Consider the following 15642-nt stretch of genomic DNA (forward strand, 5'->3'; position numbering starts at 1 on the left):
CAGATAGGCTCCAGTTGGCCCGGGACGAGTGGATCGTTGTCACCGGGTTCTGGCAGCATACCTGTTGCTGGTAGCTGACTGGAGTGTTGGGGCCGGTGGGGGGCCGGGGTGCAGGCTGTTTGGGGGTCAGTCTGTGGGTCAGGAGCTGGGCCGGGCTGGGAGCCAACGACCTCTGACCCATCAGCTGACCCATGGCACCGGTACCAGCTGACCGGATCACCGATGGAGCCTAGAGAGAACGACACAATTCAATTATGTTTAATAACCAAAAGTAGCTCAACCTGACACAGCTAATTCACACAACTGACCCCAAAACAAATAATGTTATAAACCCTAACACATCTAATTAACTTCAAATAACTAAACCGGCGGGGCAGCAGTGGCTCAAGGGTAGAGTTGCCGTCTTAGAACACGGAGGGTTCCCGAAGGGTACCCAGTTCGATCCCGGGCTCCACCAGAGTTAGTGTCGAAGAGTCCTTGAGCAAGACTCTGAACCCCTATAGTTGCTCCCGGTGAGCAGGTTGGTGCCTTCATGGTTTCCTCTGCCATCGGTGTACAGTATGAATGTGTGTGTGAATGGGTGAATGTAATTCACAATCTATGTAAAGCGCCTTGGATAAAGGCGCTATATAAATGCACCACTTACCATTTTACAATTTAAACCTAACACAATGAACAAACACTAGATGGGTCACCATCTTTATTGTAGTTCCGACTTAATTGAAATTATTTCTCTCCATCAAAAGAGACGTCAAACTCACAGATTGTAGCTTTAATTACCAGAATTCAACACCTGAATCATATTAAATAGGAAGCCACCTGATTGTAATGCATACAAGGAGGAATGACAGTCTGTAAGAGACACTCCATAGTGTTGTTCTACAATCTAACCACTAGATGGAGACATCGCTCTATTTTTGAATTGAAATGTGAGTTGAGCATCTTCAGTGGGTTACATCCTAAAAACTAAACTATCCCATTGATTTACAATATCACCACTAGCACTAAATGTTTAGTGTTAATTTAACTGTGTGTTAATACTGAGGGTTTAACTGTGGACCAGCTCCGCTGGTTTTGATGAGAGGAAGGTTAAGTCACAGTTTACTAGACCTGCCGTTCTCAAACTCGTCAAGGACCCCAAATGTGTATTTGGCCGTGGACCCCCACATCTGAAAAAAAGTTTTGTGCCACGGACCACCAGAAAATAAGATTTAAGTTAAAAAGAAAAACAAAAGAAAACATCTAAAAAATAATAATAATCTTAATATTTTCAAAAATAGCAGCGTAGCACTAAGTGACTCGCTTTGAGCTTGTAGATCTGTTAGTTTTGAATAGCCAACATATAAATGGGTAAAGTGGTTAGAATCATTGTGATGCTATGTTAACCTGGGGACCCCTTGAACTAGTCTGGGATCACTTCACTTTTCAGGGTTGTAACCGGTCGGGAGCGGAAACCACAACACATCATGTTGTAGTACCCAAAGACTACAATTTGGCCGGAACTATCCAACCGGAAACAGTTTTAACACAAAATAATTCCCCTGTGCTCAAGGACACACTTTTAGGGCCTACCACCTAATAAACTCCTTAAATGCGAGTAGTTTTCCTTTTGAAAAATTAGTTTGGTATATTCATCTTTTTTTAGTCCAACTGGTAGCGACTGGGAAGACTACACTAGGCTACTCGAGCATTTTAATAGGGATTGGGGAAACAAACGGAGGGAACCAAATCAAAGCAACGCCGCTTCTTCTAGTGGTTTCCGCGCTCTAGGCGGAAACCAAACGACCTGTTGTGAACGAACACCAGGCTTTCCCCCAGAAAGCCTGGTAGGCGAGGTTACCTTGAACCCCTGAAGGACCCTTGGAGAACCGATGTACTACCTAGTCCAGGGATACTCAAACTTCTGAACCGGTGGGCCACATTACAAAAATGACAAGGGGCCGCGGGCCGGTAAAATCTCGCTCTTTCGAACGACCATCATTTCGACCGGAGGTTTAGCGACTCACCCCACGGAGGTTAAGATTAGGATAAGGGTTAGAGTTGGGTGTCGAAAAGATTATATAGAAACAGCGAAGCTATCCCCCGCGGGCCAGTTGATAAAATGACATTACTTGATAACTTTTTGCTTTATTTCCACATAACTCAAGACAATTTCAATGTGCATTATTTTATGGCTTGGAATTCCATTTATATTCTGTCAACCAACATTTGTAATCAAAGTAATTTGCTACATTTTCTCTCTTTTTAATAATTCTGTGAAATTTGCATATTCCACAAAAACACCAAAACAAATTAATGTACGTTTGTCTGCTATTTGTCTGGGTTGATATCTGTCTGCCTGTTATCGAGCTGGATAACATTAAAGATAGCTGAGCACATCTCTCTTTCAATTGCTTCACAATGCTATTTATGACTTTGCCACATTCAACACAAATGGCTTTTTACAGAAAATAAACTTGTGAAAATTGATAGTTAAGGAAAATAAAATAAAATCAAACAATCTACTTAAAATAGATTACCCAGACTGTTTAGCTACCAAATGGCTAATGATGCAGTTGTTAAGTAGAGCTACAGTACGTCTCTTCATTTGCATTAGGCCTACTATAACATTTTGTGTATGCTAATAAGTTGGGCAGAGGCAGAACCACTGGTAAAAAAAAAAAAGAGAGAAAAAAAAAACGAAAATTGTGCCGTGGGCCGGAAGTGGCCCGCGGGCCGGAGTTTGAGTATCACTGACCTAGTCCATACACACATTTAACATTTACACCCGCCAGCCATTCGGGCTATGGGACCACGACTACAGATCCTGTGCTGAACATGCTAATGAACAGCGCAAATTTGTCTGAAGGTGCAAAATCGGCTTCCTGGCTCCCTGCATATTCCAATGGTCAATGCACATTGTTGAGCACTCTGTGAGGGTGGGGGTGTTAGGGGTGTGTGTGGGGGGGGGAGAGGTGTAAAGTGGTACCTGTGAGGGTGGGTGGGGGTGTATAAAGTCCTGCATGGGTCCGATTTTGAAACCCGCCCGCGCCCGTCATTAATCAGATCCGTGGACCGCCCGGCTATCCGTGATTACATGCAGTAAAGTATATAGCCTATAGCCGTGCGTGCGTGCTTCCAAATGGCATCTCACTCGGTCGTCCTCAGTGTTTGCGACGCATTATACAGTATTTACATAAACGCCAGGTCGGCTGCCACTCTTAATTCTTTTAGATAGCCTTTTAAACCACCCTTGCTATGATGAGAACATGGACTAACGCAATGCATGCAGCAGTGAAGAATCCGTGTTACTTTGTTTATATGTGTGCTGTGGTTGTGTCTGTGTGTTGTGTGTGTCCTGCTGCTCACTGTGTGCGCTCCTGTGACGTGACATTGTTTGGGCAGAAACAATGCTGTATGCATGCCGTGGTTGTGTCCTGCCGCTCACTATGTGCGCTCCTGTGACGTTGTTTAGACAGAAGTCGTCTGTTTTCCACAATAAAATGTCGCCCATACCCGTACTCGTACCGGCAAATTTATATTAGTATATATTCCGTCCATTTTCACCCGTCAAACGCGGGTACCCGTCAGGTATCTACAGGTACCCGGCCCGTTGAAGGACGCTGGTGTACGGTGGTACCGCGACCGAGTATTTCCCGGTGAGTTTAAGGAAGCGCAACGGTGGGGGCCGATGGGCAAGGAGGGTTGCGAGCTTATGAGAAAGAAACAACTAAAATAAGACCTTAAACCTGGCGAAAACAGTTGCGTGCATTAGCGGAAGATGACGATGAAGGAAACCATTAAATTTAGAACATTAACATTAACTGAAAAGCCTACACGGCCTTAAACATGGCAAAAACAGTTGCGTGCATTAGCGCAAGATTAGATGAGGAGAAAGGAAATCATTAAATGGAAAACATTAAATTAACTTCGGAAAAGGCTTCTAAGCCTACACTATTATAGGCTACTAAAAACTAGTGAACCGCGATCTTGCCACACGTGAATAATTGTGGTTGTAAACAATAACACAGACAGACAATATAAATTCTTAGTCTAGTTGAGGGAAGAAAAGGATATAATCATGGCCCCAAATAACTTTTAAATATCTTGCAATTGGCGACGAGTCTCTTACTAAATCGGCAAGAGTGCCTCTCAAGCTATATAACCTCTCCATCATCAGCAATAGTCAGTGGTGCGTGTTCCCCACACTCCCAAGCCCCCACCGTTGCGCTGCCTTAAACTCACCGGGAAATACTCGGTCGCGGTGGTACCTGTGAGGGTGGGTGGGGGTGTATGGTGGTACCTGTGAAGATGGGTGGGAGTGTAGGGGTGCCTCTGGGGGGTGTATGGTGGCTCGGACAGACATCTTGTTGTTGGGTTGAGCTCCGTGAACAGAACCCGCTTGCAGGGATGCATTCTGGGTCCCCGGGACCTGCTGGCACCACAACACACTGTCACTGTTGTCATTTTAAACCAGTTCATACTGTATATACAGTATATATGGAACTACAGCGTCGAGTAATGGAAGCTGTCATTTCCGTTCATGAAAATATATTTTAAAATTTCATTTCTGCTAAGCAGCAAGCTAAATATGCTTAGTTGATTTTTGAAGCGGTGAAAGCCGCTTCCAAGGAGTGGCTTTGTGTGTCCCCCCCATGTCCATATATGGTCATTTCAGTCCAGAATGAACAGGTTTTATCTGTCCCGTACGCCCAGCATATGTGTGTAGTGTCTGTCCCGGTCTGATGATTGGATGATTAAAAATGTCCAATGAGACCATACTTTGAGGATTGGTCAATCTTCACATGACAATCCGGCCCTCCAGATAAAATCATTCATTCATTCAGTATTCTTCAGCTTCACATGATAATTTGGCTCTCCAGACAATTTTATACTTAGATTCACCGCTTCACTTCGAACCGAGGTTTGATTTTTATTTACAGTATATTAGGACAAATGTGCGCAATAAAAAACAAAACAGAAGTGGGGAGGAGGCTTCACTTCCACTTTAACCAGATACTCATCATAAGACCTCCGTCGCCCCAGACTGAATGATGGGAGCATTTGCAAATCGCGGAAGTCAACAGTCTGGCCACGCGAGACGCAGAGGTACTTCAAGGGGTACTTTTTACATACTTTTACAGTTATGTTTATTGATAAAACATTGCCAAATGTACATGTGAACGTGCTGCTCTGTAAAGCTTTAAACCAAATTAAGCAAGAAGTCTACTGAATAGAAAACAGGCTACACACTTTTATTTTCAACATTGACTTAACAACTGGACTTTTGATGTCAGTATTTTCTAGTCAAAATGTTGTTGAGAAAAGGGGGTACTGAAGCCCAAAACGTTTGAGAACCACTGATATATATCATTAAAAGGACACTATCGATGTTACTACTAGTGATGTATACATAACATTAGTGAAATACACCATAGATTAGATTTTCTAATTGCCTGCCTTCCTGAAAGCCATTGGTTTTCATTAAAAGGCCTTTGAGGCAGTGGACCTTACGTTAGCTCTGGTTTCTTGGCAACGTTATCGTTGAGTATTAATGCTGTTGAAAGCATGGATTAAGCTGGAAGAATACCCATGGAGAAAAGATAGTGTTGGGTGATTCTTCAGACAGACCTTGTTGAGGTTCTCCTTCTGCAGCTGACTGTGTCTCAGCTTCCTGAGGAGAACCAGACACGCCTCCTCCATGCGTAACTCCTCCTTCAGAGACGTGATCACCTTCTGACGCTCCTCCACCGATTTACCCTGCACACACACACACGCACACAAGGAAGAATTTAAACATGCACACGGCGGAAATTAACCGTAACCTCAGCTGATGCTTCATTTAATGGACACGCACGCAGTCTAAGCGCATAGGAACACAATTCTGTGCGCCTGTCATTCCCCACGGCCATACCTACCCGCAGAGCAGTGCTGCTTTCATTGGCTTCAAGAGCTCACGCACACACACAAGATTTGAATGAGGTCGGTTGAGATGGACTTCATTCAAATTAGATCTGTCCTTGTCAGCGTGCATTTTGTGGTATTGCACTAGACGGGCTGCACGCAAGCCTCCATTGGAAATGTCACAGGCGAATGGTCTAAACAAGGCTTTACGCTCCGTGTGACAGCGTCGCTCGACCTGAGACCTGAGCGTGTAGATCTGATGTCCTCGTCGAGTGACACGCTAGCATCAGTCAGAACAGCAATGCAACGTGTTTTACATACGAGACTGATTCAATTTAAAGTCATGAATAGAATATACTGGACCCCATCAAGACTGTTTACAGTTGGCCTGTCTGAAGAGCCCAGAGTGTTGGAGACGTCGGGAAAGGGATGGAACATTAGTAGAACATACTGTATGCTCTGAAGTTGCACAAGAGTTCAGGACTACTGGAAGAAGGCTATACATGAGAAACTGCAGAGAATAACAGGTCATCCCATTCAACCCCAGCTTGTTTATTTTGGGGGATCCTAACACATTGAAGGATATTACTTAGGGGTGGGCGATATGATGATAAATATCGATACAATGTCTCCACGATACGCCTTTTCAGAGATATCGTATATATATCATGATACAATGATGAGGGAGCCTTATAAAAAAATCCTGTTGAATTGTGAATACAGAGATTTGTTGCAGAATTCATTTAAATCTGCATTTTGGTCTAAATCAGTAGTTCTCAAACTTTACAAGGTCAAGGACTCCTCTTAACTCTGACAGTATACAAATGAAACCAAATGGACCCGTAAGGGTCCATGTCAATTTAGACCTCCCAAAAGGATCTTTTTCTTTTAGTTTTTGTTACCTTGTAGTTGGTTGTACTGTTAAGTAACTTGGAAAATAACCATAAAAATCAACATTGTGATGTAGCTGTGATACAGCTTGGAAAAATATTGTGATGTTGTATTTTTCCATATCGACCACCCCAGTATTACTCCTCCTACTATAGCCAAATGGACTCAGACTGCTCTCATGCTAGGAAAGAGGTTGTTGATTAAGGAATGGAAAGCCCCATCCACACCTGCACTGTCCTACTGGTATACTTCTCTAGGTCAACTGGCCGCTTTCGAGAGACTACTTAACAGGATGGACAAGTATGATCTGAAATGGGGTCACTACCACTTTCATGCTTCGGGACTATGAGGCGTTCCCGGCTCATAAGTGAGCTATACACCTACTGGTACTGTAAATGTGTTAAGTAACATTCAGTCTGAGGGTTTGACTGCGGTGGTCCACTGTGCTGCGCTTTAAGTCTTTTTCAATGTTTGTGTTGTGTGTTCTTTTGGTTTAATTTTATGTTTAGTATGTATTGTATTGTATGTGTGTGGTTGTTCATTGTTTATAATTGGAGAATTAATTAAGTACTAATCATCACAATTTGTATCTTCTTGTCGCTGGGCTTCCATTGAGAATAGCTTGTAGCTTTGTAGCCGCTAGCGTGAACGCAGCATTAAGTATACTTTAATGAGTGTCAGTGAACCTTCAACAGCTGGACGTTGGGACGTCTCTCCAACTTGCAGGCTGGTTTTGGACTCGACGCCTCGTTGTCTGATAGAACGATGACGTCAGGAGAACCTGTCACATGCTGCCTGTCACTGAGACACAAAAACACACACACACACACACACACACACACACACACACACACACACACACACACACACACACACACACACACACACACACACACACACACACACACACACACACACACACACACACACACACACACACACACACAATGTTCACGTTCAGATTGATTGGTCAACCGACCAAGAAGAGAAATGCCTGAGAACAGACGGAATGATGGACTGAGGAGTTTGGTTTTAGCCACTTAAAGGAGTAGTTCACCCCCAAAATGACTTTTTTTCTATTGATTACTCATGCCATGAAGAGTAGAGTTCAATAATATTTTTTGGCTTTTGTCACATTCCTAAGACAAAAATTTGATTCGAGTAAATTTACCCCCATTGATTCCGGATGGGGACCCGTTTCGAAACGGGTCCCCATCCGGAACGAATGGGGGTAAATTTATTGTTATCACATTTTTGTCTTAGGAATGCGACAAAAAATATTAGTCTCCATGGCGTGACTAATCAATAGAAAAAAAGTCATTTGGGGGGTGAACTACTCCTTTAAGCCCTATATACACAGACATTGTTGTATGATGAATAGCTAAAAAAAAGCTGATCTACAGGTTCACAACACACCACAATGTGACGGGTTGAGAGATTGTAGATCAGCATGTTTTTAATAGTCAACATATAAATGGATAAAGGGGTTAAAATGATTGTGATGGTGTATTAACTAGGGGTGTCTTCTAAAAATCGACGAATCGACGCGTCGTTTTAAGCCCCGGGAATCGACGCCAATTGTTTGAGTCGAAGCGAAAATATATATTTTTTTATATCACCAGTTATAGCCTACTACTGCCAGTACTGCACGGTGCACTGCTGGACTGGTGTGGTGTCATGTACTTCCAATGAGAAGTAGCAATTGGCGAACAGTTATTTATTGTCTCGCACCAGCGTCGGGTTGAAAGTGAGACGGAACGGTTCAGAACCGCCGCTTCGTTAAAACATTCAGAGCCGGGACAGTGTTCCGTTAAGAGGAGGAAGCACGCTGTCAAAATCCCATATTAAATAACCTGCCACAGCACAAACGCGCGTCCACGAAGTAGTAAACAATCTTCTAAAGTCAAATTAACATACACAAGTGTAGGCTACAAGTTACATTTTCTAATTAAAGTGCTTCTGAATTGTTCCAGTGTTGTAATCCATGATGAATGATTGTGTTTCGCTGTGTTTGCGTCCATGACATGTCCAAACTGCTGGCTCAAGCGGGAGCTGTGCCTCCACCTGTTTATGATCAGTTTCTGAAATGAATCCGTTCTCGACACTGACTCATTACTCTGTCAGTGCTCTGTGCTCTGTGTCTGTGTTATAACTCTATGGTTGTACACTGCTATGCAGATAACATTTGTGCTCGCGCACCGATATCACCGAAAACACTGTGTATTCAATTCATCTCTTAATGTATTATTCTATTATGTTGACGTGGTTTAAAGCAACACTTTTTTTTTTTTTTTTTTTTTTTACACAAAGTAAAACGATTCGTCGACGCGTCGGATTAACCCCCGCGACTCGAATCGACTTCATAAATCCTGTGTCGAAGACAGCCCTAGTATTAACACAATTTGCTGGGGACCCCCTGGAATGGCTATAGTGCTTAGTGTGAATGGCCCTTATTTACTGTTAAAATAACTTACTTCTGTTAAAATATAGTTCCTGTTAAACTATATTCCAACTCCTGTTGAACTAGTCTATCTCTAGGATAACCAGTCTTCATGTTGACAGCCAATTTAGATTTTGGTGGATTCAAACCCACACCCTCTGTGCAGGGCCACCCGAGCGCCCCATTTTAATCTAGTCTGTTGAAGAAATTGTCAATATAGATTTAGTCATAATTTTAGTCATCAGAGCTTAGTTTTTGGTAGGTGACAAACATTTGTCATCATTGTAACACCTATGAAACTAAATTGATCTAACTTTTGTTAAACTAGATATCTCATGTTAAAGTAGTCTAATTCTTGTTACACACTCCTACTAAAGTACTGTACTGCACTGGAACTCCTCAGTCCACACAGCAAATCTCCTCATCTCCCATCTCCTCCTATCCTATGTCCTTCTCCTTGTCTCCTCCTCTCCTATCTCCTTGTTTCCTATCTCCTTGTCTCCTATCTCCTTCTCTCCTCATCTCCTCACCTCTTCTTGGCGCTCATGTCCACAGGCTCCTGATGCTCTCCCATGTTCTCCTTGCGGCTGCGTCCCATTGGCTGAGCGTGAGACGACGACACGCCCCCCGACGACAGCGAGGACGGCGACGACAGGCGCAGGCTCCCATTGGTCCTCTCGTCGTAGGCCCCCGCGGCCCCCGCCAGCCTGGCGGCGTTGGCCGCCGACAGCAGCGCCCCGTGGTGCACGGGGTGGTGACCTTTGAACTCTGTCAGCCCCATCATGGCCTCCAGGCCCGCCAGGTCTTTCCTCTTCAGGAAGGCCAGCATCTTCAGTCTCTCCATGGCCTGGTGTCCCTCCACCTGAACCAGAAGAATATGTTACTTTACTCTCCATGGCCTGGTGGCCCTCCACCTGAACCAGAAGAATATGTTACTTTACTCTCCATGGCCTGGTAAATGTAGTGGAGTAAAAAGTACAATATTTTCCTCCGAGATGTAGTGAAGCATAAGTATAAGCTATTGAAAGAAGGACAAACAGTACTCAAGTCAAGTCAGAGACAAGTCCCTCAAAATGTTACTAAAGTACAGCACTGGAGTACAAAGCGGGTACGTTGGCAGCACACTGACCTTCACACGCTTACACAGCAGCTCCTCCCTCTCGGCGGCCGCCGCCGCCACGGCCGCCGCGCTGGCCCCGCCCCCCACCAGAGAGGAGGAGGTGGAGGAGGAGGTGGAGGAGGTGTCCAGGCTGCGCTTCAGCAAACTCAGTCTCAACGCCTCCTCGTTCAGCCGCTCCATACCTGACGGGAGAGGAAGAGAGTCATCTTTACTGTCACATCCAGGGCAGGAATTTCAGGGAGGCCACGAAGGCCATGGCCGTCGTTGCCCCTCAGTTTGGCCTTGTGCCCCTCCAAAAAAATGGCATGCCCTGAGGCCACAGTGGCCTTAACCCATTTAGGCCGAGAATTATTGAATGCTTTAACCAGTGAAAAATAGCAGATATACAAGCTCAGCTGCGAGCTTGTAGATTTGCTATTTTTGAAAAAGTCGTGAAAATGTGTGCAAATCTTTGTATTTTCAAAGCGAACTCTGTAGTTCAAATTTTGCTTCTGGGTGGTCCCTGGAACTAAATATTTTGAGATGGGGGTCCGTGGCCAAATAAATATCATTTTGGGGGTCCTTCACATGAAAAGGTTTGAGATCCACTGACATAGTAGTCTCTCAAGGACAGACTAACTGAGCTCCAGTGAAAAGGACCTTTTCTTTGACGATGGCCGGCCAGATTGCTGACATAGAAACATAGGTTTTTCAAAAAGTCTTAGAAGGATTCAAAAGAGACTTATAGAATCGGGTCAAAACTCAAAATTCTAATTTTCACGATTTAAAAAAAATAGCAGATCTACAAGCTCGCAGCGCGGCACTCGGTGCCGCGCTGTGAACTTGTATATCTGCTATTTTTGAGCGGTGGTCACAACGCTCCTATACGTGGCGGTGTGTGTGGGTCTGTCTGTCTCCGTCCGTGTCTGTATGTAGCCTACAGTACCTTTTATGACCACACATGTTAAGGGAGGGCGCTGTTGTTCAGGATAGGCCAGGCACACTCACACGTTCAGGCCAGGCCCACGCGCGCACACGCACACACACACACACACACACACACACACACACACACACACACACACACACACACACACACACACACACACACACACACACACACACACACACACACACACACACACTCTCTCTATTGGTGAGCAAGTGTGGCTCTCTCACTCACTCACTCAATTCAATTCAAAAATTCAATTCAATTAAATTATTGCGCAGCCTCCACGACCACCGCTCAGTTCACACGTGTGTGATTTTTTTTCAATAGTTAAAGCATAAAATAATGATACACAATAATGTGTACCCGTTCTGTAATGCCCCAGCTAACTGTACCACTTTCTCCTCTGTCACTCTTGTCAATGTGTGGACACCGGTGTCTCTTTCTTGGCATGTGGACACCAGTGTCTTTTGTTGAGATTCTGAATTCTTCACTCCCCCGAGTCCCCATATATAAACCAATCCAGTGACTTTGATTGGTGCAGGGCTGAACATGGAACAGATTGTGAATACCATAATTTATTTATGTCACTGCAGATAGTCTACATATTAAATGTATCTTGTTTAATTTGATGGCTTTCCTGCCCTGGCATTTGGGCACCAAAAGGCCAAGTCAAGTGGTCTTGCGCCTAAAATGATGAAAGTACAGGTCTGGTCTCATCACTGACATTCGTTTTGGCACAAGCTCCATTGTTTTTGGGGGAGGGGGAGACTATGGTTGGGATTCGGAACCAGAGGAACTGGATACAGCATTGACGAAAACGGAATTGGTTACATCACATTTGGAACCGTTTCCAGAACAGTTTTTTAATCACACTCAGAGCTGGTAAGTGGAGTTCACGTTTGCTATAAATAGTAAGAGCAAGTATAGCGCTTTTTATCCAACATATTTTACATAGATTGTGACATTCCCCATTCACACACACATTCATACACCGATGGCAGAGGAAACCAAGCAAGGCACCAGCCTGCTCACTGGGGGCAACTAGGGGTTCAGAGTCTTGCTCAAGGACACTTAGACACTAACTCTGGGGGAGCCCGGGATCGAACTGGTGACCTCACGGTTCCCATCCGGCCGCTCTACCCACCCGGCCACTCTACCCCTGAGCCACTGCCACCCCAGCTATACAACTACAATACCGGTGGTTCTCAAACCTTTTTTTAATTCAAGGACCACCAAAACTCTGACTGAGATCAGTGATTCTCAACCTTTTTCCATTTCAAGGACCCTCCCCAACAGTCGGATGAGTATTAGACCACGGACCCCAATTTAATGGAATTTGTTTGGCATCTAAACTGTAAAGTCCTCTGTGTTAATGTAACTCTGAGTTAAGGAATGGGACCATTGAGAGGGAATTGCTAAGGAACTGGAGTCGTTAAAATCTCAAAGGATCCCAACATTAGGGGGGACAGCGAACAGGAAGAATACAAATATCTACATGTTTACACATACAGTATATATCCATCTGGTACAGTATGTACTATACATGAGGTTTAGACCAGGGGTCTTCAACGTTTTCAGGCCAAGGACCCCTTAGTTGAGAGAGAGATGAAGCAGGGACCCCCAGATTCCTTACAGTTTCATTGTTTGACAGCGCAATCGTCAGTGTATTTTGGATTCATGTCTTTTCCCTCTCTACACCAAAGCTCCGAAAATAGGCGATCTACAAGCTCACAACGCCTCACAGAGCGAGGTAGATCTGCTATTTTTGGCTAAAGTTCTCAGAATATGGACGCTAGGGTTCAAGTGAAAACGGTTATTGTAAAAAAGGAGCAAAAAGGATTTGGAGGACCCCCTGTAGTAACTCTGAGGACCCCCTAGTCACAGACCCTCTGTTGAAGACCCATGGTTTACACATAAGGTGCATGAGCATAGCAGCTGGTATACTGTATAGTGTATACTGGTCATTAGACACATTTATGTCATGTATTGAATGGGCTTGGATTTATTTTGTAGACTAAAACTACAGCACAAAAGATGTTGACTAAATCTTTTCACTGGCGAAAATTTTACAACAAAACAAACCAATGATGACTAGAACTATGAGTAAATGTACTGACTAATAAAATAAAAAGAAAATAGAGATGTTATGGAGGGACTAGTGGACAAGAGATCCTGTAGAACTAAGACAAGACTTGGCATAGGTGTCAGACCCTGGAAAACGGCCGATCTACAAGCTCACAAAGTGTCCATATGGCGAGCTGCGAGCTTGCAGATTGGCTATTTTCCGCAGACAGCTAAGTACAAATCAGACATTACGACACTATCAAGGCCTGCTAACATAACATTTAGTAGACTAAGACTATGGAGGGGGGGGGGGGGGGGCTTCCTTCCAGGGAGGGATGGGGCAAAATGCCCAAAAGGGTGTGTTTTCTTTTTTCCTTTTATTATTTAGACATCAATAGCAGGAGATCTGTGATGATCGTCTGCTGGCTACGACACCGATCGTCTGGCTACGGAAACCTCATACGTCCAAAACGGTTCTTTTGCAATTGAATGCAATTCAAGAGCATCAAAAAGGCCCGAGCTTGAAACGCAGGCCAGTAGGGCTGTCACGATATGACATTTTACAGGACGATTAATTGTCACTCAAATAATTGGCGATTAACGATTTAATTGTGTTTTTGTCGTTGACAATTACATTTCTGTTTGGCTTTTAGGCTTTAGATAGATACCTTTATTATCCCAAGGGGGAAATTAAGTAATGTAGATATGACACATAACCTAAATATACAGAGAAATTACTGACATATTTGACAACTTTATACTTAAAAAAAGAACATTGATAGTGGAAATAGCCGATCTACAAGCTCACAACGCGTCGCGATGCGACGCGTTGTGAGCTTGTAGATCTGCTATTTCCACTACTTTTGACTATTTTTTTTAAATATATGAAAGTTTTTCAACATGGAAACGATTATGACGATTATGAAAAATAATCGCGATTATGTCAAATAATCACGATTAGACGATTATGTAATAATTGTGACAGCCCTACAGGCCAGCTATACTTTTGATGCTTTCGTGTGACGACTCGGAGCACGATCGAATAGGTCGTTGATTTACGGAAGAAGAAGAAAAAAAACACAACATTTTAGAATATGGAGATAAGAGGTTTCTGCCCGACAACGTCCAAATCGTCACTGTCGGGTAGAAACCTCGTATCTCCGAGTTTAAAAAAAAAATAGTATGTTCTTTCTAAATTAAAGCCCCAAGTCATCATACAAGGGTGTTGCACAAACGTAGTGAAAATAGCAGATCTACAAGCACACAACGCCTCGCACCGCGAGGCGTTGTGAGCTTGTAGATCGGCTATTTTCACTCGTTTAAAATCATTTTAAAAACGATCAACACAAAACGACATACAAGGTCTCCACCCGACGACGACCATATGAGGTGTGGTCGGGCAAATTGTAGGAGGGAGAGAGACAGAGAGAGAAACAGAGAGAGAGAGAAAGGGAGAGAGAGAACCCATTCACTCAGCACCTAAGCCAGAGGTACCCACCGACCACGGTACATTATTGTACATTGTGAAATAATGTCATCTTTACTGCTATTGCGTTACTCGGGCCCTTTTCTCGTGTTGCTGCAACGCTGAGGAGTCCAAAAAACCAAGGGTTTTACACTCTTATACTTGCATTAAAGGGGATGTGGCGATACAGAATCTTGAATCTTTTATAACGCATGTAATGTATGCATGTGTGTGATGTGCCGTGTGCGTCTCCGTGGTGTGTGTGTGTGTGTGCGTCTCCGTGGTGTGTGTGTGTGTGTGTGTGTGTGTGTGTGTGTGTGTGTCATTGTGTGCGCTAACTATAACCAGCCTGACCCCTCCTCCCCGTTCCCCCCCCTCTTGTTCTTTGAGCCGCCTCCTTAGCCAATCACAATGGGTCTTTGACGTGCTCCCCGTGCGCCTTGATTGGTCAGAGTGGGAGTGGAACGGAGGAGACAAACCACTTCCTGCGGTGCAACCTACCCTGCCAACCGATGACTCACACGCACGCACACACACACACACACACACACACACGTGCGCACACACACACACACACACACACACCAGTTAAGTATGTGTGCAGGATAAAATGCAGGACAGATGAACCTTCTCACCTCTGATGCACATGTTTAAGTCATCAAATGCCTGGAGTATTGTATGTGCGCATGCAGCCGCGTACAGTACAGCACACACACACACACACACACACACACACACACACACACACACACACACACACACACACACACACACACACACACACACACACACACACACACACACACACACACACACACACACACACACACACACACACACACACACAC

General features: G+C 44.2%; 1 protein-coding gene across 1 annotated transcript; it reads right to left on the reverse strand.

Annotated features, from left to right (window-relative positions):
- Positions 1–61: 61 nt before the first annotated feature.
- Positions 62–15442, reverse strand: LOC308280869 (transcriptional repressor p66-beta-like; the record flags this gene model as incomplete). Its single annotated transcript, XM_080755184.1, has 7 exons — positions 62–229; positions 4283–4411; positions 5611–5739; positions 7461–7575; positions 9745–10076; positions 10344–10516; positions 15430–15442. Coding segments are annotated over 7 exons (1059 nt in total), but the record flags the coding sequence as incomplete, so codon positions are not given.
- Between the last annotated feature and the right edge of the window lie 200 nt (positions 15443–15642).

Source organism: Nannobrachium achirus (assembly GCF_963921795.1).
Source record: "Nannobrachium achirus genome assembly, contig: SCAFFOLD_603, whole genome shotgun sequence".
NCBI classification, from domain to species: Eukaryota; Metazoa; Chordata; class Actinopteri; order Myctophiformes; family Myctophidae; genus Nannobrachium; species Nannobrachium achirus.